The 26817-nt window shown below is 43.0% G+C and overlaps 1 protein-coding gene across 2 annotated transcripts in view; it reads left to right on the forward strand.

Annotated features, from left to right (window-relative positions):
- The window catches only part of ACAD11 (acyl-CoA dehydrogenase family member 11), a 96676-nt gene that overhangs the window by 8212 nt on the left and 61647 nt on the right, over nucleotides 1–26817 (forward strand). For both annotated transcript variants that reach the window (XM_002716554.6, XM_089331179.1), the window contains exons 2-7: nucleotides 4957–5056; nucleotides 6999–7124; nucleotides 7717–7878; nucleotides 11748–11912; nucleotides 21592–21733; nucleotides 23131–23252. In XM_002716554.6, the coding sequence (XP_002716600.4) occupies nucleotides 4957–5056; nucleotides 6999–7124; nucleotides 7717–7878; nucleotides 11748–11912; nucleotides 21592–21733; nucleotides 23131–23252 (817 nt within the window). The remainder of the gene's footprint in view (nucleotides 1–4956; nucleotides 5057–6998; nucleotides 7125–7716; nucleotides 7879–11747; nucleotides 11913–21591; nucleotides 21734–23130; nucleotides 23253–26817) is intronic.

The raw sequence follows: 26817 nt of genomic DNA on the forward strand, positions 1-26817 counted from the left end.
GAAAGTATCTACTATTTAGGAGGCCTACAAGGGAACCAGGGTCCTCCAATATTGGTCCTCCAATTTCAATTTATAATCTGGGATATTTAGGTCCTAGTTTGAGCAAGAAGGTGAGAGTCTGTTCAGAGAAGATTTTGAAGGTATATGGGATTATGAAAGACTGTGAGTTCCAGGGGCACAGTGGAAGGGTGGCAGGACTTGGTGAAAGGGTGGGAGAACAAGAAAAAATAGGGAGTAGGCCAAGCCTTGTGGGAATTAGAATGTAGTAGACAAATTGCAATAGGAATCTGGAACTTCTTTATTTTTTTAAAAGATTTTACTTATTTATTTGAGAGTAGAGTTACAGACAGTGAGAGGGAGAGACAAAGGGCTTCCATCCACTGGATCACTCCCCAAATGGCCGCAATGCCCAGAGCTGAGCTGATCCAAAGCCAGAAGACAGGAGCTTCTTCTGGGTTTCCCATGTGGGTGCAGGGTTCCAAGGACTTGTGCCAATTTGCACTGCTTTTCCAGGCCATTGCAGAGAGCTGGATCAGAAGAGGAGCAGCCGGGACTCGAACTAGCACCCATATGGGATGCCGGCACAACAGGCAGAGGCTTAACCTACTGTGCCATGGTGCTGACCCCTGGAACTTTTTGTGTTGATGATACACATGGGGATAAAGAGCAAGTGAGACCAATTCTGGTGGTCTCTGGGCAGCAGGGCTGTGAGTGATAGGAAATGGGAAGGTATTCATGCCTGGGGAAGGGCAGGCTTAACACTAAGTGCCCTGGACTTTTTTTTTTTTTAAGTGATGCTAATTTTAGAAAGTGCTTTGCTTTCTGACATGAGTCTCCGTTTTCACTTATTTACCATATGGATAATGGGTATGCTATTTTCACTGTAAGTAGTGTTGCCTGGAAATACAACTGGTGTGCCATGTTCACTAAGTTTCCGGAGTGACAAGGCTAGCAAATTAGTTCTCCTTGTCCACAGAAAAGGATTATTACCCTTTATTCACATCATGGTGGATAAGACTCAGACTCATGGCATCATCTGAATGAGTAGCTCCACCTGCATTTCCAAGCCTCAGAAACAAATCCCTGTAGGACCTTTTTCAGCAAAAGGAAATTGAAAAAAATATCATCCATCCTGATAACAACGACAGTTATGTTTACATCTGTCTTGGCAGCCATCTTGTCTTCTGTCTGTAGATAAATCTGGACTCTGTTCAGAGTCTACTGCCCTCCACTATCACCCCTTTCCTTTGGTGGTGAAGCCATTTGGGGAGCCATGACTATTCCAATCCTGTACAATAAGCTGTTCACACCAGGAAACCCCTGGCCCTCACCATCTACTCTGACAACCAGCTTGGTTTGTTCACTCAAGTCTATAGAATTGAGTGACCAATGATGAAGAACAGCAACCAGCTTGGCAAACTCGAACTCATGGATATCTGCACCATTCCACAGATTGAAATAAATTTTGACATCAATGCTAATAGCATCTCAAATGTGTTTGCTATAGATAGACATCAGGAAAAGAGAAGCTTCAAAGATGAATGACATTATTAGAATCATGCTAGGTAATTTTTTCAGAAGAGAAGTTGAAACTTTAGTTTTTCAATGTTTGAGGTAAAATTAACATAGCGTAAAATTCACAATTTTAGCAATTTTAGTGTACAACTCAGTTGTTTCCCATATATTCATTATGTTGTGCAAACATCACCACTATCTAATTTCCAGCGACCCAAAAAGAAACCCTGTGCCATCCAATTCGGTCTTCCTACTGTCCTTTGGCAGCCATGTTCTGTCACTAGACATTTCATAGAAGTGAAGCCACCAGGTGTACCTTTTGTGTCTTCCTTCACTTAGTGTGTTTTCAAGTTTCATCCGTGCTGTAGCATGGATATACCATATTTTCACCTGCTGATGATCTTTTGGAGTTTTCTTAAAGTACTGGTCATTTTTTTTAAAAGACTTATTTATTTGAAAGGCAGAGAGAGAGAGAGAGAGAGGCCTTCCTTCCACTGGTTCATTCCCAAGATGGCCACAACAGCAGGAGCTATGCCGATCTGAAGCCAGGAGCCAGGAGCTTCTTCCAGGTCTCCCACACAGAGGCAGGGGCCCAAGGACTTGGGCCATATTCTACTGCTTTCCCAGGCTATAGCAGAGAGCTGGATCAGAATAGGAGCAGCTGGGACTTGAACCGGTGCCCATATGGGATGCCAGCACTGCAGGCAACGGCTTTATCCGCTAAGCCATGGTGCTGAACCCCCGAGTATTTGCTATTTTGTACTGCTGTGATACAAGTATTTATTTTGTGTAAACTTTATGTTTCCAGTATTCTTGGATATATACATACATATATAGGAGTGGACTTCCTGGGCCATATGGTAACTCTATTTTTAACAAGAAGCTTTTTTTTTTTTTCTGTTTCATCTGAGTCATTTACATCATGAAAAACCAGTGATTCCCATAAGACGTGAAATGCATCCAATCTTGGAACTGGGTAGCATTATAGTAAGTGAAATAAGCCAGGCACAGCAAGATACACACTACATGTTCTCAGTCATTTGTGGAGGCTAAAGGATTGGTTCCATGCAAGTGGAGAGTAGAACAGTGGTTACTGGAGGCTGGGAAGAGTTGGCAGGGATGGGAGAGGTCAGTTCACAGGCAGCATAACAGAGAAATGAGTGTTAGTGTTCTACAACACAGCAGGGGGACTGTGGTTCACAACAGCTCTACATTTTATGAAGAACTAGAAGAGAAGAATTTGAAGGTTCCCAACACAAAGAAATGATCATGTTTAAGGGCATGGAAATGCTAATGACTCTGATTTCATGATTACACATTGTGAATATGTATGGAATTATCACACTATACTCAACAGATATTTTCAATTAAAACTGTTCTTGAATGCAGTCAATCAGACATTTGTCATTTAACAAATGTGCTCATCAGGTTCATTGCTACTGGACCTTTTGCAGTCTCATGGACAAAATGTCTCATCTCAATGAAGATAGCGTAGCTCAAAGTGGTTCCATTCGTTGACTATTGGCCATTATCTTCACTGTGCTATGCTAAAAGATGGCCACATAAGAATAGATGCTGTCAGGATCACTGCTCTTTTTTTTTTCTAAAGAAAAGAAGAGATTTGTTTTATTTATTTAAAAGGCGAAGTGACAGGAAGAGAGAGTGAGAAATCTATCCACTGGTTCATTCCTCAAATGGTCTCAACATTTGGGCTGGGCCAGGCTGAAACTGGGAGCCCAGAACTCTGTCCCAGCCTCCTGCAGGGGACAGTGGCCAGCTTCCACTGCCCCCTGGCACCATAGCAGGGAACTGAGGGTCTGTGTTTTTTGATGTGATTGCTGGGGAAGGTCTGGCTTCTTGGATGAGGATGTAGAAGGTGGATGCTGGGGCTGGGGCTGCATGCACTCTGTGCTTACTCCTCTTTCCTGGTGGAGGTGCAGTCCTGAGAGAAACTTCACAGATCACCTGTTACCTCAGGAATTGATCCTTCCATGTGTCTAACCTAGGATCTGTCTTCTATACTGTTGAGCTGTTGGAAAGTTAAGTACTTCTTAAGTACTTAAGTATTGTAAATGAAGGAATGGTTTGAGAGTTTTGGTAGCTGGAGATGATATGCTTCATCCACGTGAGGATTTCTGCTCGCCTGGTGGGGAAAGCCCATGCCGCTGGATTTGATGCCACTTGGACCTCACGTCTCAGAACTGCTGCTGTAGAGAACTGCACTCAACTGCTGGCCTTGGTGATATGTATGGGGGAGGGGATAGGTTCCTTTTCTTAAAGATTTATTTCATTTATTTGAAAAGCAGAATTACATGGAGAGAAAGGGAGAGAGAGGGAGAAAGACACACACACACACACACACACACACACACAGAGAGAGAGAGAGAGAGAGAGAGAGAGAGAGAATCTTCCACCAGCTGGTTCAAGTGGCCACAACAGCCAGGGCTGAGCCAGGCAGAAGCCAGGAGCTGGGAGCTTCATCCATGTGGGTGCAGGGACCCAAGCACTTGCAAGGGCCATCCTCTGCTGCTTTCCTCAGTGCATTAACAGGGAGCTGGATCATAAGTTGAGCAGCGGGTCTCATGTCAGCACCCATATGGGATGCTGGCACTGCAGGCAGTGGCTTAACTGTTAGAACACAACATTGGCCCCATGTGGGAGTTTCTCTGTGAGGGCAAATGAAGGAGCATAGCCCAGCTGTCCAGCAGCCATTAATTCATTTTCTGACTGATAACCCATAATTGCTTCTCCCAGACTTTATTTACCCAGGTCTAGGCATTGTTCCATGGAGAATTCTGGTCAAACTTGGATTTGCTGCCAGTGGGTGGGGCCATCTCTCCTCCCTTTGTGCTAGAGATTTGCTGCTCTTTGTCCAATATTACCCAAAAACCTGTTCTCTGAATGGCTGAGAGCAGCCCCCTTGGCTTCCAGTGTTGTGAGGGATTCATTTTCCTTTCCTGTTTATTCTAAAATTTCAGTAGGATTTTGAAAGGGAGGGAGGGAGGGAGGGAGGGAGGGAGAGAGAGAGAGAGAGAGAGAGAGAGAGAGAGAGAATGAGTGAGCAAAGGAGGGAAGGAAAAAGGGAGGGAAGGAGAAAGAGAGATCTTTCATCTACTGCTTCACTCCCCAAATGCAGGCAACAGCTGGGGCTTGGCCAGGCCGAAACCAGGGGCCTGAAATTCAGTCCACATCTCGCACATGGATGGATGGATGGCAGGGGCCTAACAACCTGAGCCGTCACTGCTGCCTCCCACTGTGCATGTTGGCAGGAGGCTGCAGTCAGGAGTGGAGCTGGGACTCCAATGCAGGCCTTCTGATACAAGATACAGGTGTCCCAAGCAGTGGCTTGCTAGCTGCGCCAAATGTCAACACCCCCTACCACCCCCCCCCCAAAAAAACCCTCACATCTTTAAAATTGACTTTTTCTTTTATTTCATCTAGATCAGGACAATCCAATCCAACCTTTTATCTCCAGAAGGGCTTACGGGCGTATGTACTCAGGAAGAAGCCACCAGGCTCCCTTCTCCCCAAGGCGCATAAGGTCTGGTATCCAAATGCACTGGTGAATTCTCTGCTGGGAACAAAATGCTTTCTCTACACACACACACTTTGGATTGCTCTAGAAGCTATTATATGATTACTAAATATTAGAAAACACATTTTATTTCTAACTGAAATTTCACTTGAATTGTCTTTTTTTTTTGTCTTTGAAAAGGCTTTTGGTTGAAATCTAATTATCTTTAGGCTCTTAAACTTGAGCAGTCCCCAGCCCTCTTGTGGATTTTCTTTCTCCATTAATGATTGACAGCCAATGAATACTTCCTGTGATACTCAGTTTGCTTTCTTCTTGTCATGTTTTGTTACATATTTTAACTATACACCTAATAATAATAGTACTCATATCTACTCACTGCATTGTTTTATTGTATTTGCTGTGACAATCCTCTAATCTTTTGGTGATAAACAGAAAGATTGGAATAAGCATTTATAGTATCCTCTAAATATTAGACTTTGTGAGAACTGTAAAAGACTTACCAAAACTGAGTTTTGTCTGTTTTCAGAAGACAGATGTTTTCCATAGATTTTTAGAGAATAGGAGAACAGAAGTCAAAGTATTGGTTAATGCTGGAAACACTGTGTCTGCAGGGTTCCTGGGATTGTGTCTATCAGGTGCCTCCAAGGCCAGCTCTGGGGATGGGCCACTGGGGACAGGCTGTTGTGGAGTGGACTTAATAGCACAGTACCAGAAAATGCAGATTTGTGCTTTCTTAGTCCCAGAAACGTGAAGTGCGTTGGCTGCTTAAGATAAACAAGTTGGCTAGCCTTTACGAAACCTCAGCCTGGCATGGCTGGAGGACAGTGCCACTCAGAACCAGAGCTGTATGCCCAGTGAGTGCTCAGTCTGCTCCTCTTGTGGATGGCAGCCCAGCAGAGCACATCTGAGCCTCATGCAAGGCAGGGCCCAAGAACACCGCATGATCCAGAGTGCTTTGTTTCAACTCCCCCGATCGCTCCCAGTCTTCACTGCAAAAGCAGCACTCCTGCTCTGCCGTCGACCTTATTTCTTCCTAATCTCCTTGTCATTTCTCTCTTACCACCTACCACACGTTTCCCAGTACCAGGCTGGTTATAAACCCTCCATCCTACAGCCACTGGCACTGCTTCTCTGCTACAGTGGCATCAGCAGCGGCTGCTCTGCTCCCTGGTGTGACAGTGCTGTAGTGTTCCCCTCCTTAGCAGGGTCAGGCAGCACAGCCTGCTGGGCAAGGTGACTTTACCTGGGGTGAGTCATCCATGCTTGGTCTGCATCCCAGCTTGTGCCATAAGAGGTGTCCTCAGTCCTGGGTGACCGACTTGCACATCTGCCTGGTCAAGGAGGTCAGTTTGTGCTCAGTGTCTCATTTGGGCTCCTGCTTCAGTACCAGTGGACTTCTGTTTGCTCACTTCTCCAGTAGTCATCTTGAGCTCTCTGTGGCCCTGGTATCAGGAAGGATCCCCATTCTCTTGCCTTGGAAGTGCACACCTCCTTTGATCTCCAGAAGGGGGCGGGGTCCTTCCTCTTTCCCACTCCCACCTGCTGCCTGCCCCATCTCTGGTTTGCCAAATGCAGAAGAATGCTGCAACAGACACTTGCCTGAGCCCTCTGGGAACACCAAGGAGTGATAGCAAGCCAGGAGCAGAGAACTGCTGAGAGTAGAGGAATATTGTGGCCCAGAACTATTGCTTTCACATTACCAGAGCCAGGATGAAGCCCCATACAGGAGCCCATTCTTTTAGCCTAATTAAATGATCATGTTGTTAGTGGTAGTATAATGTATGATCTTAATGTTTGCATTGAGGCTACTGTTAAGGAAAATATTACTGTTATCCTCTGAGTTATTTGTCAACATTGTTTTTATAACTGATTTCTCGCCTTCAGATTGGCCCATGAGTAGTTACTAACTTTGTGTTTCTGATTTTTGGTTATCCATCATTCTATTTAGATTGATAGAGAATTTAAAGTCCAGAAGGCTTTATTTGCCATTGGATTCCCTGTTCCCAAGCCTTTATTGTACTGCAGTGATGCTTCTGTCATTGGGACAGAATTTTATGTGATGGAACATGTGCGGGTAAGCTAATGATCTTGTTTAGTTATCTCTTGTATTTAATTATGCAATTATTTATGATATTTTATTAGATGAAGCTTTTTATAACAGTAATAAGTGTTTTATTCAATTATTTATTAATTTATAAATAATAAATATATAAATTATTACATAATTTATAGTAATATATTATGCAATTTATTGTTATTTTATATAATCAGTTTGTTTTGCAAGGGCTTAAAATATTGTTTTAATTGGAGCACACATAGAGAGAAGGCTGGAATAGACTAGGAACAAATTTAGTAATTAGGGTGTATTGACATACTCAGATTTTCCTCTAGGTGTCAGTGAAGAGCCACATGAAATGGCAATAACCAATTTGTCCAGATGGTGGGGAAACGCAACTGACTACATAGAACCACTAAGAGCAGTAATTTCAAACTGCTTTTTAGTTGTGTGTGTGTTTGTAAAGTGCAAGTTGAGAGCAGTTTTAGCCTTTTAGTTCATCTTGGTGTCTTCCCTTTGACATGTTCCACAAATAAATGAATTTCTAACATATTCCACAAAGCATTTGGGGAGAAAACACTGAAATTCTCTGATGTAATTACTTTCCTAGGGCCGGATCTTTCGTGATCTGACAATTCCTGGAGTTAGCCCAGCAGAACGCTCGGCCTTGTACGTGGCCATGATAGAAACTTTGGCTCGGTTACATTGCTTGAACGCACAGTCCTTGCAGCTGGAAGGATATGGAATAGGTGCTGGGTACTGCAAGAGGCAGGTAATACACCCCCACAGAGGCTGCTTTTTCATGTTCTTGGAGACAACATAACTAAACATTATTAGTCAAAATAACTACCTGTTATTGTATTGTTTTCTAAAAGTTGGCTGTGACTTTTAACATTATCTTTCAGACTGCCTTGTTTTCAGCATAAAATAATTTCATATAGTTTTTAAAGATTTATTTATTTATAAGTCTGAATTATACAGAGAATAAGAGAGAGAGAGAGAGAGAAAGAGAGAGAGAAACAGACATTTTCCATCCACTTCCCAAATGGCCACAAAGGTCAGGGCTGGGCCAGGCTGAAGGCAGGAGCCAGGAACTTCATCCAGGTCTCTCACATGGATGTAGGGGCCCAAGGACTTGGGCCATCCTCTGCTGCTTTCCCAGTTGTTTCAACAGGGAGCCAGATTGGAAGTGGAGTAGCCAGGACTATAACCAACACCCAAATGGGGTTGCTGGCGCTACAGGCGGCAGCTTAACCCACTACACCACAGCACTGGCCTCAATTTTATATTCTTGGATCACATATTTTTTCAGATAAAGCTTCTGTTTAAACTCTTTACTTAACTGTCAGATATGATTTTTATGAAGTTTCCCTTGCTCAGTTGGGCTTATGAAACTTGACCAGTATTTAATATTTGCTGAGTACTATGCTGAATGTCAAGAAAATAGAAATAGGTTCTTCCCTTAAAGAAACTGGTGGTCACTTTTGAGAGATTGTACATAAATCTGATAAATAGAAAATAGAATGCAAGACTACATAAAGTAGTGGTAAATTGTTTGGTGCTTATCACGAGAGATGTGCCATCCACAGGTACAAATCCGTATGCCCCTGCTTAGGCAGGAAAGCTTTCTGGGAGAGATAAGTCTTGCAGTGAATATGTAAGAACAGATAAAATTTAGAGTGATGGGAAACAGAATGAGCATTTAATTTTTATTTATTTATTTTTAAGACTTATTTGATTTGAAAGACAGAGTTACAGAGAGAGAGAGAGGGAGAGGCAGAGAGAGAGGTCATCCATCTGCTGGTTCACTCAGATGGCCACAGCAGCCAGGGCTGGCCAGGCTGAAGCCAGGAGCAGGAGCTTCATCTGGGTCACGTGGGTACAGGGGTCCAAGCACTTCAGCCATCCTCTGCTGCTCTCCAGGTGCATAAGCAGGGAGCTGGATTGGAAGTGAAGCAGCTGAGACTAGAACAGATGCTCATATGGGATGCTGATGCTGCAGGTGCCAGCTTAACCCACTGAGCCATAGCACCAGCCCCAAGGCTAGTTCAGGTATGTATGAGGCTGTTTTCCTTTGTAGATTGATGAGGGGAGAGAGAAGGCAGCTAAAACTAAGGTTTGGAGAGTACTCACTGTATGCCAGGTCCCCTGCTGAGTTATGGACTTTATTAATCTTTGCAATACCTGTGAGACATAGGTATTATTACTCCCATTTTGCAAATATGAAAACTGAGGCTTAGATCAAGTAACGTACAAGTACATGGCTGAGATGTAATTTAAACCCAGGTCAGTAAGACTCCAGAGATAAAGATATTTTCTCTATTGCACTAAAGTTACAGATGGAGAGTGGTGCAGTGACTCTTCCTCATCACTGCCGGAGAATTAGGCTGTCCCCTGAACCCCGGGGGACAATCAGACATGATGGGGAGCCTAGTCAATGCAGGATCTCACTTTATTGTAAAAGGGAGGTGTATATATAGCTGAGGTACAGAGCGGATGGTGGGCAAGGGGTGGGGTGATGTGATGTAAAAGGGTTTTAGCCACTCCTATTATACCACCTTAATGATCCTTAGGCAAAAGCCCCTTGGGGCTGGGGTGTTTGCCACCAGGGATTTGAAACTTTGAAGACAGGTTTTCAAATTCGAGGCAGGCTCAGGAAGTTTCCTCTAGGCCTCTCTGGGTTCAGCATCCCCCACAACATGGTATAAGCAGGTAAATAAAAGAGTCCCACTTGTTGGAGGATTTTGTGAATAGGGTGATTTTTTTGCATTCAGTTCTAAGAACAATGGAAAGTATTTGTACTACCTATACCCATAATGTATTTAGAAGATTTGGGGGCTGACATTGTGCCTCAAGCAGGTTAAGCTGCTGCCTGCAATGCCGGGATCCCATACAAGTGCTGGATCAAGTCCCAGCTGCTCTGCTTGGATCTGTTACCGGAGAATGGCAGGGTTCTTGTCTTCGCGCAAGAAATAATTCAGGCGTGTGACAGAGAGTAGTGGGAGGTAAAATAGCAAGGTTTATTAGGGAAGGGACATCCGTAAGGATGGATGGGCACATCTCTAGACAGGACCTGAGAGAGTGCTCCATCGCTCGGACTGGGGGTGGGGCGAGGTTACATGGTTGAGTGGAGAGATTACACCTGACCAGGCCAGGCGGGCAGCTCAGCAGAGAGGCAGAGGGCTGAGCGCGCAGTCCGGTTGAGGCCGGAGATTTTTAAGGAGATGGGTCTTGCTTCCCTACCTCTGTTCCCATCTGAGTTTTCTCCCTGAAGTTATCAGACAGGGGGAAGTCTGGCTGGTGCCAGGCCTTGTTAGAGGAAGGGCAGGGAGGGCGTTTGAAGTGCAGATAGTGGGCTGTACCTGGAAGGTTATCAGGCAGAAGGGGCGGGGACCCCCACCTGGCAGGTTATCAGGTAGGAGGGGGCAGGGCAGGATGCGAACACTGGGCTTCGGATGACTTTGAGATGCAGATGCATATGCTGGACATAGATGTCTTTTCTTTAGGCCTTTATGTCACACACAGATAAACTCATATCTGACTTCCTACCTAACAGATCCAGCTCACTGTTATGTGGCTGGGAAAGCAACAGAAGATGGCCCAAGTGCTTGGGTACTTGTCACCCACAATGGAGTTCTAGGTTCTTGACCTTGGCCTGTCCCAGGCTAGCTCTTGTGGCCATTTGTGGAGTGAACCATCAGATGGAAGGTCTCTCTCTCTCTCTGCCCCCCTTCTCCCCCCACCCTGTCTGTCCCTCCCTCTCTATAACTCTGCCTGTCAAATAAATAAATAATAAAAAAGATTATGTGATTAGTAAGAAAGGGTATTAAAGTGAAAAGAAAAAGCAACCCATCTTTTAGTTTTCATATTCCCTGTTATCAGTGACCCTTTCTAGAAATTCTCTGTGCCTGGGGCCGGCGCTGCGGCTCACTAGGCTAATCCTGCGCCTAGCGGCGCCGGCACACCGGGTTCTAGTCCCGGTCGGGGCGCCGGATTCTGTCACGGTTGCCCCTCTTCCAGGCTAGCTCTCTGCTGTGGCCAGGGAGTGCAGTGGAGGATGGCCCAGGTGCTTGGGCCCTGCACCCCATGGGAGACCAGGAAAAGCACCTGGCTCCTGGCTCCTGGCTCCTGCCATCGGATCAGCGCGGTGCGCCGGCTGCAGCGCACCGGCCGCGGCAGCCATTGGAGGGTGAACCAACGGCAAAGGAAGACCTTTCTCTCTGTCTCTCTCTCTCACTGTCCACTCTGCCTGTCAAAAAATAAAAAAATAAATAAAAATAAAAAAAGAAATTCTCTGTGCCTGTGTGTATGTGTGTGTGTGTGTGCTGGGGGTGAGCATGCACATGGGGGTGTGTGCATTCCTTTTTTTCTTTGGCAAAATAGTTTGTAAATGCAGATTTCCACTTACATCTCTTGCTCCTACACCAGCATTTTTTTTCTTGATAAAAAACAGTAAATAAAACAGAACTGATAGAAACAAGACTTAACTTATGATGCTTTTAGGGTGATAAGACACAGGTGTCACATGATATTTGGAGCAATTAGGAATAAAATGACATTTGACGTAATTGGATTTTGTTTTCTTGCATTTCTTATGTTTGACTTTCAGTTCTGTCCTTTTCCTTCCTTATGCATCTGTAGGTGTCAACCTGGACAAAGCAGTATGAAGCTGCGGCTCATCAGGACATCCCTGCCATGAAACAGCTGTCTGAGTGGCTGATGAGAAACGTGCCAGATGATGACAATGAACAGAGTTTGATTCATGGAGATTTCAGACTGGACAACCTCATTTTCCACCCTAAAGAGGTACCAGCAGCCATCTTTGCAGTAAATTGAGTGGGTCTGATTGAGGTACAAGCAGTAGGTGGATGTCCTGGAGCCCTGAAGGGGCACAGCCATGCCCATTCTTCCTGCAGCCAAGCACTGACTGCACCACTTGGAACGTGGGTTTTCTGGCACAGCTCTCTGCCTGACTGGTGTCTGACTGCAGCTTGAAAAGCACCTGGGGTTTGCATGTGCTTGCCCCAGTTTTCTTCAAGGGAGTTTTCCATCTACTGCTGAGAACATGGTGCTTACCCGTGTTCTTTGCTCTTTACTTCTCATTCATTCAGCTTTCCTGGCTTCTTTTGTTCTATTTCCTGAAGAATTTTCAGTTTGTTTATTACCAGATCAGAGAAGACAGACTTAGAAAAGCCTCTTTTGAGACTTCAGAAGGACTGCATGAGACTAATGTGGCCTTGCTGTGTGTTACTGTACACAGTGACTGCTGGCAAAGAGTGCAGGCAAGGCGAAGCTGTCCTTCTGCAGGGAGCAGGGAGCGTAGGCAGTGGCCCGGGAACCGGAGGAGTGGACCAGGTGTGAGATGGATCATGCCTGTGTGCCAGCCCTGGACACTTGCATTCCTACATTACTGAGAAGGATTTGTAGTTCCTGGAATCCTGTTTCAGAACGGAGAATTTTGAGGGCTCGTTAGATTTCTCAGAAGGCTGAGACATTTTAGGGCAGGAAGAGCTGCTCTACATTCACATGCTAGCTTTTGGGATTCATGTTCTTTCCCTATAGGAAGAGGGGGGAAATACCAATATAAATCTCATTGTTGTCATAATTCAAAATAGTACAATATCAACTGAAAGCCCAAGAATAATATAAAAGCACAAGAGTATATTTAACTAGCAGGAGATAAAAAATGTTTATAGAAAAGTCAATTTGGATATTAAGACAGAGTGTCTCTAAATATATAAAGATGCTCCTTGACTTCCAACGGGGTTACATCTATCAGCCCATTGTAGGTGGGGAAATGCATTCATTGCAGCTGAACTGCCACATCATAGAGTGAAGAGCGTTGGTTGGAGCTGCAGCTTGTTGCCTTGTGTCCAGAGAGAGTGGCAGGTGAGGGAGAGGGGAAGAGAGAATCTATTGAGTGTTGCTTAGCCCAGAAGATGAGAAGGGCCCTCATCGCGGCTCACTAGGCTAATCCTCCGCCTGAGGTGCCGGCACCCTGGGTTCTAGTCCCAGTCAGGGCTCTGAATTCTGTCCCGGTTGCTCCTCTTCCAGTGCAGCTCTCTGCTGTGGCCCGGGAGTGCAGTGGAGGATGGCCCAAGTCCTTGGGCCCTGTACCTGCATGGGAGACCAGGAAGAAGCACCTGGCTCCTGGCTTCAGATCAGCACAGCACGCCGGCCGCAACGTGCAGGCTGTAGTGGCCACTTGGGGAGTAAACCAACTGAAAAAAGGAAGACCTTTCTCTCTCTCTCTCTCTCTCTCTCTCTCTCATTGTCTAACTCTGCCTGTCAAAAAAGAAAAAAAAATGAGAAACCAGGAAAGGATCAAAACTGAAAGTATGGAAGTATGGTTCCTGCTGAATGTGTAATGCTTTTACATCATTGTAAAGTTGAAAAATCTGAAGTTGTGCCATTGTAAGCCTAGGACTGTGTGTGTGTACTATGTAACTTGTGTTAACAGCACAAAGGAATTCTGAATTCGGACTTTCTTAGCTATCTATCTTTAGATTAGGAAATTTAAATAATTTTGATTTGTAATCCAGATGAATTATAAAATTTATGCATCAAAACATAGCAGGTTCTGGCATATAATTTGTTCTGTAAATATTTTAAGAGCCTATCTTTGGTGTGTCAGAATCCTCTGCATGTCCTGTAGCTATAGAGCCTGTGCATTCTTTTTTTTTTATTTTGAGAACTCTTTTTTTTTTAAACTTTTATTTAATGAATATAAATTTCCAAAGTACAGCTTATGGATTACAATGGCTTCCCCCCCATACCGTCTCTCCCACCCGCAATCCTCCCCTTTCCCACTCCCTCTCCCCTTCCATTCACATCAAGATTCATTTTCGATTCTCTTAATAAACAGAAGATCAGTTTAGTATACATTAAGTAAAGATTTCAATAGTTTGCTCCCACACAGAAACATAAAGTGAAAAATAATAGATGATTTTTTAAATGATGATGAAATCAGATCAGACCTATTGTCATGTTTAATCCCAGTGAGAGTCAAGTTGGGAATTGATAATTTCTTTCTTTCTTTTCTTTCTTTTTTTTTTTTTTTACAGAAGATCAGTTTAGTATACATTAAGTAAAGATTTCAACAGTTTGCACCCCCATAGAAACACAAAGTGAAATATACTGTTTGAGTACTCGTTATAGCATTAAATCTCAATTTTCAGCACACTAAGGACAAAGATCCTACATGAGGAGTAAGTGCACAGTGACTCCTGTTGTTGACTTAACAAATTGACACTCTTGTTTATGGCATCAGTAATCACCCTAAGCTCTTGTCATGAGCTGCCAAGGCTATGGAAGCCCCCTGAGTTCACTGACTCTGATCATATTTAGACAAGGCCATGGTCAAAGTGGAAGTTCTCTCCTCCCTTCGGAGAAAGGTACTTCCTTCTTTGATGACCCATTCTTTCCACTGGGATCTCACTCGTGGAGATCTTTCATTTAGGTTTTTTTTTTTTCCCCCAGAGTGTCTTGGCTTTCCATGCCTGAAATACTCTCATGGGCATTTCAGCCGGATCCACATGCCTTAAGGGCTGATTCTGAGGCCAGAGTGCTGTTTAGGACATTTGCCATTCTATGGGTCTGCTGCGTATCTCACTTCCCATGTTGGACCATTCTCTCCCTTTTTGATTCTATCAGCTAGTATTTGCAGACACTATTCTTGTTTATGTGATCCCTTTGGTTCTTAGTCCTATCATTACGATCAATTGTGAACAGAAATTGATCACTTGGACTAGTGAGATGGCATTGTTACATGCCACCTCGATGGGATTGAATTCGAATCCCCTGGTATGTTTCTAACTCTACCATTCGAGATAAGTCAGCTTGAGCATGTCCCGAATTGTACATCTCTTCCCTCTCTTATTCCCACTCTTATATTTAACAGCGATCACTTTTCAGTTAAGTTTCAGCACTTAAGAAGAATTGTCTATTGATTACAGTATTCAACCAAAAGTATTAAGTAGAACAAACAAAAAAAAATACTAAGAGGGTTAACATATTAAGCTGCTCATCAACAGTCAGGGTGAGGGCTGATCAAGTCACCGTTTCTCATAGTGTTCATTTCACTTTAACAGTTTTCCTTTTTGGTAGAGCCTGTGCATTCTTAAGCAATTAAGGAACGATCCATTTCTAGATCTCCTAGTGGATTATATTTTGTTTACTAAGTCGCTTAAGTTTTAGGATTAGTCACAATATTATGAAAGCAATAATAAGCCACTGTAAGCACCATATTGGTTTTCCTTTTATATTTAATTATATTCAATATCATACTTTAAAACCATTTTTTTATAGGATTAAAGTTGTCAACCAGGTTTCATTTTCCTTTGGACAGGAAGGGTATTTATTAGTTTGGGTGACTTTTTTTTAGAAGCAACTTAATAAAGGCATGACTTTTAGTTATTTAGCTGTAATGCTAATTTGGTAACATATTTTATCTTTTAATAATTTAGAGTTATGTAGTAGTTGGTAAAGTATCATCTGCCTTATACCCAGTAATCTCATAATTATTAGTTATATCACATTTAATCATCTTATTCCTCTTGTAAATATTGTAGCAAAGTTTTCAAGGAAGTAACGTATGATTGATAGAATTCAGGTCAAGCTACGTTTATTCATTACCAGCTGTGTGTTCTGAAATAGTGGTTACAAAGGAAGGAGAATCTCAGAATGCAGATGGGGAGCAAGGATCCTGGGTACCTGCGAGAGAGCAGCACCCACCCTGCTGCTGCGGTGAGCCAGCCTGGAGAGCTGCCAGTGCAGACTGGGAAGGAAGGCACTCTGTGGCCCAGCAGGGAGAGCTAGGAACTTTACTGTGTAATTTCAGTCAACAGTTGACCATTTCTCTTTATAAAAAATAGTCACAAGTGAATGGGAAATTTGACTATGGTTCTCTTAAAACATTTATTTATTTATTTTTATTTATTTGAAAGGCAGAGGGACAAAAAGAGTCAGAGAGACAAAGTGAGAAATCTTCCATCTGCTGGTTCACTGCCTAAATGCCTGCAACACACAAGGCGAGGCCAGGCTGAAGCCAGGAATCCCGAACTCCATGTGGGTCTCCCACAAGTACTTGGGCCATCATCTGCTACCTTCCCAGCCATATCCCGCAGGAAGCTGGATCCACAAGCAGAGGCAGGTCTTGATCTCAGGCACTCTGATGTGGGATGCAGGCATCCCAAGTGGCCTGTTTACCCAGTGAGCCACAATGTTTGCCCCTAGATTATGTTTCTGTCCCCTGGAGTCAATTGTACAAGTTAGGCAGTCTGCCCTGGGTTATAGTGAGTTAGATGTGTGCCTGTGTGCATTCCCCTGTACATGTGACAGGACTTCAGAAATTTGGGGTGGGAAATAGAATTAACAGACAAGTTTATCTGAGTCCAAAAAATTTTGAAGTCTGTGCATAATTTTTTACAAGATGCGTTTTTCACGGATATTTTGAGGACCCCTCATATTTGTAGGATTATGGGTGAAAACGGTTTTTTTCTCTTTGAGGTTAAGATATCTTTAAGGTTAGAAGATGTCTATCTTTTCTTATCTTTGTCTCTAGAGTCTATATGATGGATGCCCAGTAAACAGGAATCTATTGGATTAGGTTCACTGGATAAGAGCAGTGACTGTATCTTACTCATTTTTATACAGCAGATGCTTACATGATTATTATGAATCTTTGTTGAAGGAATTGATTTTATTTATTTGAAAGCAGAGTTACAGAGAGAGGGAGAGAGGTTCATTCCTCAAATGGCCACTAATTGCTGGAGCTGGGCCAATATGAAGCCAGGAGCCTGGGGCTTCTTTCCAAGTCTCCGACATGCTTGCAGGGGCCCAAGTACTTGGGCCATCTTCTGCTAATTTCCCCAGGCCACTAGCAGGGAACTAGACTGGAAATGAAGCAGCCTGGACTTGAGCCAGAGCCTATATGGGATACTGGCATCACAAGTGGCAGCTTAACCCCAGGAATTGATTTTAGGTAAATAATTGTGAATTAATTAATTATGTAAGCATTTATTTATGCTTAATTTTCATTCCCTAGCAGTATGACCTCAAAGCAACTTACTCAGTTTCTTACTCTGCCTTAGTTTTTACTTTAACTTTGTATTTTGAAATAAGAATTGACTCTCAAGTAGTTGTAACAATAGTACCCTGAGCTCCCCTGTGTCCATCATGCAGATTTCCTGAAATGGTGGGTTACCTAGGGCAGAAAATCAACGTTGTGTGCCTCTCGCAAACTGCAAGAAAAGCACCACAGTATCAGGGTTGCGAGGCAGCCACAATGAGGTGACTGGGATGGAGCAAGTGGCTGGTACCTGGCAGGTGGCTGGTGCTCAACTTACTTCAGTTATCTCTCTTTTCCGTTCTTTGCCCCTTGTTTTTTCTTTTCTAGTTTTCTAAGCCTGCTTGTCAAGTTCTACTCTTCAGAGAAATATTAAGATATAAGCAAATTTTTATATTATACACTAAATCCTAAACATTTCCACAGTGTTTAAAGTTTGAGGGTTTTTTTTTTAAACACCAGTGTTTTTATTTGTATCATTAAAAATACAACAATTAAGAAAGGAAAAAAAACTAAACAATTTCAAATGACAAACCTTCCAGGAATGTGTAAAGTAAACCGGTAGACGTTTACTAAAGGGGATGGCAAAACAAAGGCATGTTGCCCCGTTTCATAATCCCGAGTTATTTGCAGTTACTTAGTTGTAAAGCATCTGAAGCATGTCTGAGCGAGTATTTCAGTAGCACATCCGGTTTTCCTGGAACACGTTGTTGACTTTCCAAATATAAATCTTAGGGTAGAGAAATGCTTAAGGTTTTGGAGTTTGATGCATAGTGACATTTCAATTTGAAAAACAAACGTATTTAAAAAGAAACAAATAGCCAAAGGTTTTCCATCTGCTCATTAATTAGGACTCAAATTAACTTAAAATACAAACGTACGAATGTGCACCCAGGTTCTTCTAAAGTCCTCTGCCCTGAAGACTTGTATTTATATTAACTTCTGGAGTAAGAAATGATTGAGTAGGCAAAAATAAACTTGTACTTCAAAGGATGTTTCTTTTGAATTTCCCATTGCCTCTACAATGTCAGTGTAGTTGAGAAATACATTGTTATGGAATTTAATTTTATACTTAGGAAAGCCAGAGGAATTATTTTTTCCCCAACTGTTTCATTTTACGAATAGTTTTTCAGTGCTCTTCAATAGCTGTCCTTTGGTAGTTGTTTTAGTCAGTGTGAGTGCTGTAACAGAGTGCCATAAGCACAGTGCTTAACAGACGTTTATTCCTCCCAGTTCTGGAGGCTGTGAAGTCCAACATCAAGATGGCGACAGACCATTGTTTGGAGAGCGCTTGCTTACTGGTTTGCAGATGAATGTCTTTTAAAAATTAACCAATACATTTTATTTGAAATGCAGAGACAGAGAGAGCTCCCATCCATTAGTTCATTCCCCAAATTCCCACAACAGCCATGGCTGGGCCAGACTAAAGCCAGGAGACCAGAATTCAATCTGGATCTCCCCTGTGGGTGCTAAGGAGCCAGATGCTTGAGTCGTCACCTGCTGTCACCCACGATGCACATTAGCAAACAGGTAGATTCAGGAGTAGAGCCAGGACGTGAACCCAGGTACTTTGGTTTGGGATGCTACCCCCCCCACCCCCAGCGATGTCTTAACCACTGAGCCAAGGACCCATCCCAGGTGGCCATGTCTTGCTCTATTCCCTGGAGTAGAGGCAGTGTGTGGGGGCAGTGGGAGCATGCTCTTCTCTCAACTCACAGGGGACTAATCCCATTGTGAGGACTCCATGATCTAATCACTCTTGTGGCTTCACCCACTAGTATCATCATTGGGGTTAGGATTTTAATATCCAGAGTTTCATGGGCACAACCATGTGGACCCTAACAAAGGTAAAGTATTTCACTGTGCTGAGGTGTCAGAAAAGCTGTCAGAGGGGCCGGATCTGTGGCACAGCAGGTTAGGCTGCTGCTTGCAACTCTGGCATCCCACATCCGAGTGCTGGCTTGAGTTCTGGCTGTTCTGCTTTCCATCCAGCTCCTTACTAATGCACCTGGGAAGGCAGCAGAGGATGGCCCAAGTGCTATGGCCCTGGTTGCCCATGTAGAAGACCAGGATAGAGTTCCTGGCTCCTGGCTTTAGCCTAGCCCTGGCTGTTGTGACCATTTGGGGAGTGATCCAGTGGATGGGAGATCTCTTTCTCTCTCTCTCTTTCTCTCTCTGGGTCACTCCCTATTTCTTCCTGACACTCTGCTTTTAAAGGGAGAAGAAGGAAGGTAGGGAGGGAAGAAAGGAAATGATCCAGATAATGAATGTGTTCCTTGGCAAGTAATGAACCAGCAAGTGTTCATCTCAACTACTGGGAATTATGCCAAGTTTTTTGTTGTTGTTGTTTTTTTTTTTTTTAGTCTTGAATACAAACAGGCACAGGCAAGATTCTAGTAAAATATAGTCAGCTAATTTATATTAATTGATATAATTTGATGAGCCATTGACTGTTTTGTAGTTAGTTATGTGTAATTGCCCGAAAAATGTGTCAGATATCTTGAAACTTAACTCCAGGGAAATTTCTCAATTTGTGTGTGTGTGTAAAATTTTAAATAAACATTTATAGGGCAAGGAAATATCTCTTCTGTTTGTGTGTTCAGAGCATAGATAGCAAATAGAGTGATTTAAAGAGAAATTTGCATCTTTTAAAAAATATGGTTTAACAAGCTGAGCTGATAAAGTAACTACTGATACAATATAATCACAATAATCAAAGGCCTTACAAAGTCAAGTTATGCAAGAGGTTGCAATCTCTTTTTCCCATAGTAATGCTAACAGATCTTTGATCAAATTTTTGATCCATCTCCGTACTTAATCCTTTGAAAAATACGTTTTGGCCACCTACTGTGTGCCAGATAGTTTGCTAGGAAGGGAAAGTGAAACAGACGTGCTGCCTGCCCTCGTTGAGTGCCCCTTCACATGAACCGTGCATAAGCAGTGTTACGTTATGGCTGAGAAAAGTGAAGATCAGGGAAGTTAACTAACCTGTCCAGTAGAAGGTGGAGCTAGGATTGGAATATAGATCTGTCTGGTTTCAAAGCCCACATTGTTCCACAAAGCTGCAGGGATCCCTATAGGTGTTCCAGAGGAGCCAGGCAGGACGAGTGTGCACAAAGTCCTAGGGAAGTATGGCACCCAGGGATCTGCATTGCCAGAGGGCTCTGCTGACCTGTGTGGCCTAAGCCAGGTGAGTTGCTTCCTAAATGCCTCCCTTACAGCTTATCCAGTGCATAGCAGCCAGAGTGACCCCATTGAAATACAGATCTTACCATGTCACTCCTCTGTAGAGAATCCTCCAGTGGAGGCTCCCTGCTGTGTTCCTGGTCCTTCCTGTCCCAGTCCCTGAGGTAGCCACAGTCATTGCGATTGGGTGCATAGGGAGTATTCATTTATAACCTTTTTAAAAAATAAAACAAAAATAGGATCATACCCTGCATTTTGTTCTGCAGCTTGCCTTTTCCTGTTACTTACAGTTAAAGTTTATGTGTTCTCAATATAAAAGTATATATTCACTTGGTACATGTTATTACAGAGTAGAATAAAGAAAGCTTTCTGTTTTATTGGTTCCAAATTAGATAATAATGATTTGTTTTGTTTGTGTGGATTTTGCACTTGTTTACAAAAAGGTGCCTTTTTTTTTTTTTTAGCAATTATGTTTATCTACAGCATGAAATAACTTACTTTTAAAAGTGTTATTGTGGGGCCGGCGCATGGCTCACTTGGTTAATCCTCTGCCTGCAGCGCCGGCAACACATATCGGCAGTGGTTCTAGTTCCAGTTGCTCCTCTTCCAGCTTAGCTCTCTGTTATGGCCTGGGAAAGCAGTAGAAGATGGTCCGAGTGCTTGGGCTCCTATGTCCGCGTGGGAGACCAGGGAGAGGCACCTGGCTCCTGGCTTCGGATTGGCGCAGCGCCAGCTGTAGCGGCCATTTGGGGAGTGAATCAACGGAAGGAAGACTTTTCTCTCTGTCTATCTCTCTCACTGTCTATAACTCTACCTGGCAAGTGTTATTGCCGTAATAGTGTAATAGTTGCTATATAGTTAAGTTCATCGCCAGAGCAAGTGCTTATAATGGAATCTTGAAATACAGTCAGTGACTGTGGTCATTTTTTCTTTCTGCATTTACTCTGAGAAGTTTCAACTGCTTTTGGCCCTGCTGATCAGTAGGGGTGTTGAGGCAGTGTGAGGTCAACTGCAGAAGGGCTGATGGTAGTACCAGCACCAGAGGACCTAGCACCGCAGGATCTGGGCTAACTGGTCATCTTGCAGATGAGCTGTGTCCCTCTCGTAAAGACTGCCAACGATGGCCTCAGGTTGTCTTTCGAAGGGAAGCATGGTTTTGTGTATCTTCTGTTTTACCCATTGGATTTGTTTCAAATTTTAAAACATTAACGACTTTGTTATTTTGAATTCCAGTCTCGAGTTATCGCAGTGCTGGATTGGGAGCTTTCAACCATTGGTCATCCTTTGTCAGACTTAGCTCATCTTTCCCTGTTCTACTTTTGGCCAAGGAGAGTTCCACGGATAAACCAATCTTCTCATATTCAAGAAGGCATAGGTATGAAAGCATAATATTGTTTAAATTGCTATTAATATAAAATTGTCTTTATTATCTTCATAACTAAAATAATTTTCTTGCAATTTTAGATAGTTTTTGTTTCTTAAAAATGTTTACAGGGGTGAGAGTTTTGGTGTAGCTGGACAAGCTGCAGCTTTGGATACCTACATACTGTATCAGAGTGCCTGGTTCATGTCCTGCCTACTCCACTTCCAATCCAGCTTCCTGCTTATGCATCTCAGGAGGCAGCAAGTGATGGCTCAAGGACTTGGGTCCCTGCACCCACATGGGAGACCCAGATAGAGTTCCTGGCTTCTGGCTTCAGCCTGTCCCAGCTCTGGCTATTTGTGGGCATTTGGGAGTGAGTCAGCAGGCAGACAATCTTTCTCTCACTCTGTCTTTCTCTGTTGCTCTGCCTTTCAAATAAATAAGATAAATCAAAATTTTAAAGTTTCTGTTTTAATTTTATTATTTTAAAGCCCTAGCTTTTAAAATTTATTTATTTGAAAGGCTGAGAAGCACCCAGCGCAAGAAAGACAGACATCTTCCATCCGCCCATTCACTTCCCAAATACTCTCGAGAACCGTTGGCCTGCAAGCTGAAACCTGGAGCCCAGGTCTCCCATATGGGTGACAGGGCTCCACCTACATGAGCCATCACCTGCTACCTTCCGGAGTGCACATCAGCAGGAAGCTAGAGTCGGGTATCAAACTCCAGCACTCTGATTGATGTGTGGTACAGGCATCTTAACTGCTATGCCAAATGCTCACCCTCATTTTGTTCTTTTTTTTTTAAGTATTTATTGATTTATTTGAAAGCATAGTTAGAGAAGGAAGCACACGCACACACACATGCACATACACACACACACACACACAGAGAAAGAGAGAGAGAGAGAGAGAGAGAGAGAGATCTTCCATCTGCTGGTTCACTCCCCAAATGGCCACAAAGGCCAGGGCTGGGCCAGGAGCAAGGAACTCATCTGGGTCTCCCATGTGGGTATGGGAGCCCAAGCACTTGGGCCATACTCCACTGCTTTCCTGGGCACATTAGCATGGAGCTGGATCAGAAATGGAGCAGCTGGGACTCAAACTGGTGCCCATATGGGATGCTAGCACTGCAAGCTGTGACTTTACCCACTGTGCTGCAGTCCTGGCCCCATTTTATTCTTATTCTTTATTAATTTGTTGAACTTATCCTCCCACTTCTAGCAATTCACAGCAAAACATAATCCTTTGTATACAATGATCTTTTTGGAAGCAGCATTTAGGATACATTTTATTGTGTGGATTAAAGGTTATTATATTTGGCTATACATATATATGGCTTATTAGGTACATTTTGAAACTCCACTGTGACATTTTTATTGTTTATTTTATACACTATTTTTTTAATAGGAATACCATCATTGGATGAACTGATTTCAATATATTGCCATTACCTGGGAATTAGTACTGCTCTTCCTAACTGGAATTTCTTTCTCGCTCTTTCATATTTTAAGATGGCTGGAATAGCACAGGTAATTGTTTTTAGCTTATGTTTCACCGTTATTTACTAATATACTAATGACAGTGTTTTATGGCCTTCAGAGTGTTTGTATTCTTTATCCTTTGATCATTTTGCTTTTCATAATAACAAGTATCAGACATGAGTGAAATATAAATTCATAATTTACAGAATAGGAATTTAGCAGGAAAAAATTTGATACTTGTATAATAAATTGAGAAGATGGAGGGTGAGAAAAAGACATAATGACAAAAAGAGAAAAACATATGAGAGCCATTTCTTAAATATCCAGTATAAGAAAAAGCTAAAATCTTCTGATGATCTGTGCCTCAGGCTGAGGACGAGGGAAGGATTCTCTCTGGATTTCCCAGAAGCAGCCCAGAACCTAGGATGTGTTATTCCCTCAACGTGTTTTTGAGTGAATAGAGGTATAAAACTTTCCTTTCTGAAACAGTCATATTCATGTGATGGATTTTGAGGGGAAATTGAGCATAAATTCAGGTTTTTTTCCTAATTACATATTAATCAACAAATGCCTCCTTAATATAAATCCAGTTTCCAGTTTTGGAGGTTTAATAATTGAGGTACTGGGGTCAGTGCTGTGGGGTAGTGGGTAAAGCCTGTGGTGCCAATATCCCATATGGGTGCTTGTTCAAGTCCTGGCTGCTCCACTTCCAATCTAGCTCCCTGCTAAGGCACCTGGGAAAGCAACAGAAGATGGCCCAAATACTTGAGGCTCCCTGCATCCATGTGGGAGACTTAGAGGAAACTTTGGGCTCCTGGCTTCAGATTGGCCCAGCTATGGCCATTGCAGCCATTTGGGGAGTGAACCAGCAGATGGAAGACCTCTCTCTCTCTGTCTCTGTCTCTCCCTTTCTGCCTTTCAAATAAATCAATTAGTAAATTTAAAAAAGAAAAAGTAAAAGAATTGAGGTAATTCATCACTGGCCAGGGACTACGATTTAGAGGAAGATTGGGAAGAGGAGGCTGAAGGGAGCATTATGAATGTTCTTCCTGTGCTGGAGTTCATGTCCTTATGAGCAGCTGTGATGTCTCTTCCTGTGGGCTGAGAGTTGACCGTATTGGATAAATGAGTGTCTCAGAATAGGAATGTTTCATTATCTGTCAATTTCCACAGATCAGATACCAAATAGTCTTTAAGTTTAAAATGGCTTTTCAGGGGCAGGTGTTTGGCCTAGATGCCCATGTCTCATTTTGGGGTGCCAGCTCATTTTAAGTTCCAGCCCCATCTCCTGGTTTCAGCCTCCTGCTGGTGCGCACCCCAGGGGGAAGCAGTGGCGGCTCAAGTAGTTGGGTTTATTTTTGTGCCAAGATTTTTGGAATGCACTTTGAAGATCCCTCATAATGTATATATTTCAAAATTTTTTTGCACCAAAATAAAATTATCTATTTTTAAATTCCATTTATTTGAAAGGTAGAGAGATGGATGGAGGGAGAGACAGAGGCTAATAGATAGAGATCTTCCATCTGTTGGTTTACTACCTGAATGTCTGCAGCAGCAGAGACTGGGCCAGGCTGAAGCCAACAGCATGAAACTCAATCTGGGTTTCCCACGTGGATGGCAGGGAAATCAGTTGACTCCCGGGGTCTAAATTAGCAGGAACCTAAAGTCAGAAGTGAAGCTGGAACTTAAACATAGGCACTCTGATGTGGGATGTAGAGGTTCAAGTAGCATCTTAATTGGTGTGCCAAATGTCCAAACAGATGTATTTATTTGAAAGAGTTAGAGAGAGAGAGAGAGAGAGAGAGAGAGAAAGAGAAAGAGAGAGAAAGAGAGATGGAGACAGAGAGATTTTCCATCTGCTGGTTCACTCCCCAGATGGCTGCAATGGCCAGGGCTGGGCCACCCAAAGCCAGGTGCCAGGAACTTCTTCCACGTCCCCCAAGTGGGTGCAGGGGTCTAAACACTTGAGTCACCTCCTGCTGCTTTTTCAGGCACATTTGCAGGGAGCTGGGTTGGAAGTGGAGCAGCCGGGATACAAACTGGTGCACCTAATGGGATATTGGCATTGCAGGAGGCAGCTTTACTGGCTATGCCACACTACCTGCCCCTATATTCATCTTTTAGTTCCATTTTCTGTGAACTTTTTGATATACTGACATAAAAGAAACTAATGGACTATAGCTGTTTGTATTTAGAGATGGTGGATTTGGTATGTTGGAAGTGCAGAAATGAAAAATAGGAAGGGGAGACTGAGAAGCGTTTGACCTTCTCTGTTCTAAGGGGCAGTTTCACCTAAAATGGAGGCCCATAAATGAGGTTGAAAATCCTTAGAGATCATCTCATGGCCTGCTCTTTGGCTTGGCAGTTTTTAATCTTACTTTGTTGTTTTTAGATTTACCCCCACTTTGAACAGAGACAGAGGTCTTTAGGTCATTTTCAGGTTTGCTCTGACTATTTGTTACAGTTCTGATAGAGTGAAAGGGCATTCACTGGAAGCTGTGAGTATGGCTCTTTAATGTGAAGGGGCGTAGTTTCCTCTGCAATAAGCTCACTGTGTTGGCAGGCTGATCCAAATCTTTTTTTTTTTAACTTTTATTTAGTAAATATAAATTTCCAAAGTACAGCTTATGGATTACAATGGCTTCCCACCCCCCCCCCCGCCAATAACTTCCCTCCAACCCGCAACCCTCCCAACTCCTGCTCCTTCTCCCATTCCATTCACATCAAAATTCATTTTCAATTATCTTTATATACAGAAGATCAATTTAGTATATATTAGGTAAAGATTTCAACAGTTTGTACCCACACAGAACATAAAGTGTAAAATACTGTTTGAGTACTAGTTATAGCATTAATTCACATTGAACAACACATTAAGGACAGAGATCCTACATGAGGAGCAAGTGCACAGTTACTCTGTTGTTGACTTAACAAACTGAAACTCTTGTTAATGGCGTCAGTAATCACCCTAGGCTCTTGTCATGAGTTGCCAAGGCTATGGAAGTCTTTTGAGTTTGCCTAGTTTGATCTTATTTAGACAAGGTCATAGTCAAAGTGGAGGTTCTCTCCTCCCTTCAGAGAAAGGTACCTCCTTCTTTGATGGCCCATTCTTTCTACTTGGATCTCACTTGCAGATCTTTCATTTAGGTGTTCTTTTTTTTTTTTTTTTTTTTTTTTTTGCCAGAGTGTCTTGGCTTTGCATGCCTAAAATACTCTCATGGGCTCTTCAGCCAGATCCGAATGCCTTAAGGGCTGATTCTGAGGCCAGAGTGCTGTTTAGGACATCTGCCATTCTATGAGTCTGCTGTGTATCCCGCTTCCCATGTTGGATCCTTCTCTCCTTTTTAATTCTCTCAGTTAGTATTAGCAGACACTAGTCTTGTTTGTATGATCCCTTTGACTCTTAGACCTATCAATATAATCCATTGTGAATTGAAATTAATCACTTTGACTAGTGAGATGGCATTGGTACATGCCACTTTGATGGGATTGAATTGGAATCCCCTGGAACATTTCTAACTCTACTATTTGGGGCAATTCAGCTAGAGCATGTCCCAAATTGTACATCACCTCCTCTTATTCCCACTCTTATATTTAACACAGATCACTTTTC

Source organism: Oryctolagus cuniculus, chromosome 4 (assembly GCF_051225735.1).
Source record: "Oryctolagus cuniculus isolate XC-2025 breed Fujian yellow rabbit chromosome 4, ASM5122573v1, whole genome shotgun sequence".
NCBI classification, from domain to species: Eukaryota; Metazoa; Chordata; class Mammalia; order Lagomorpha; family Leporidae; genus Oryctolagus; species Oryctolagus cuniculus.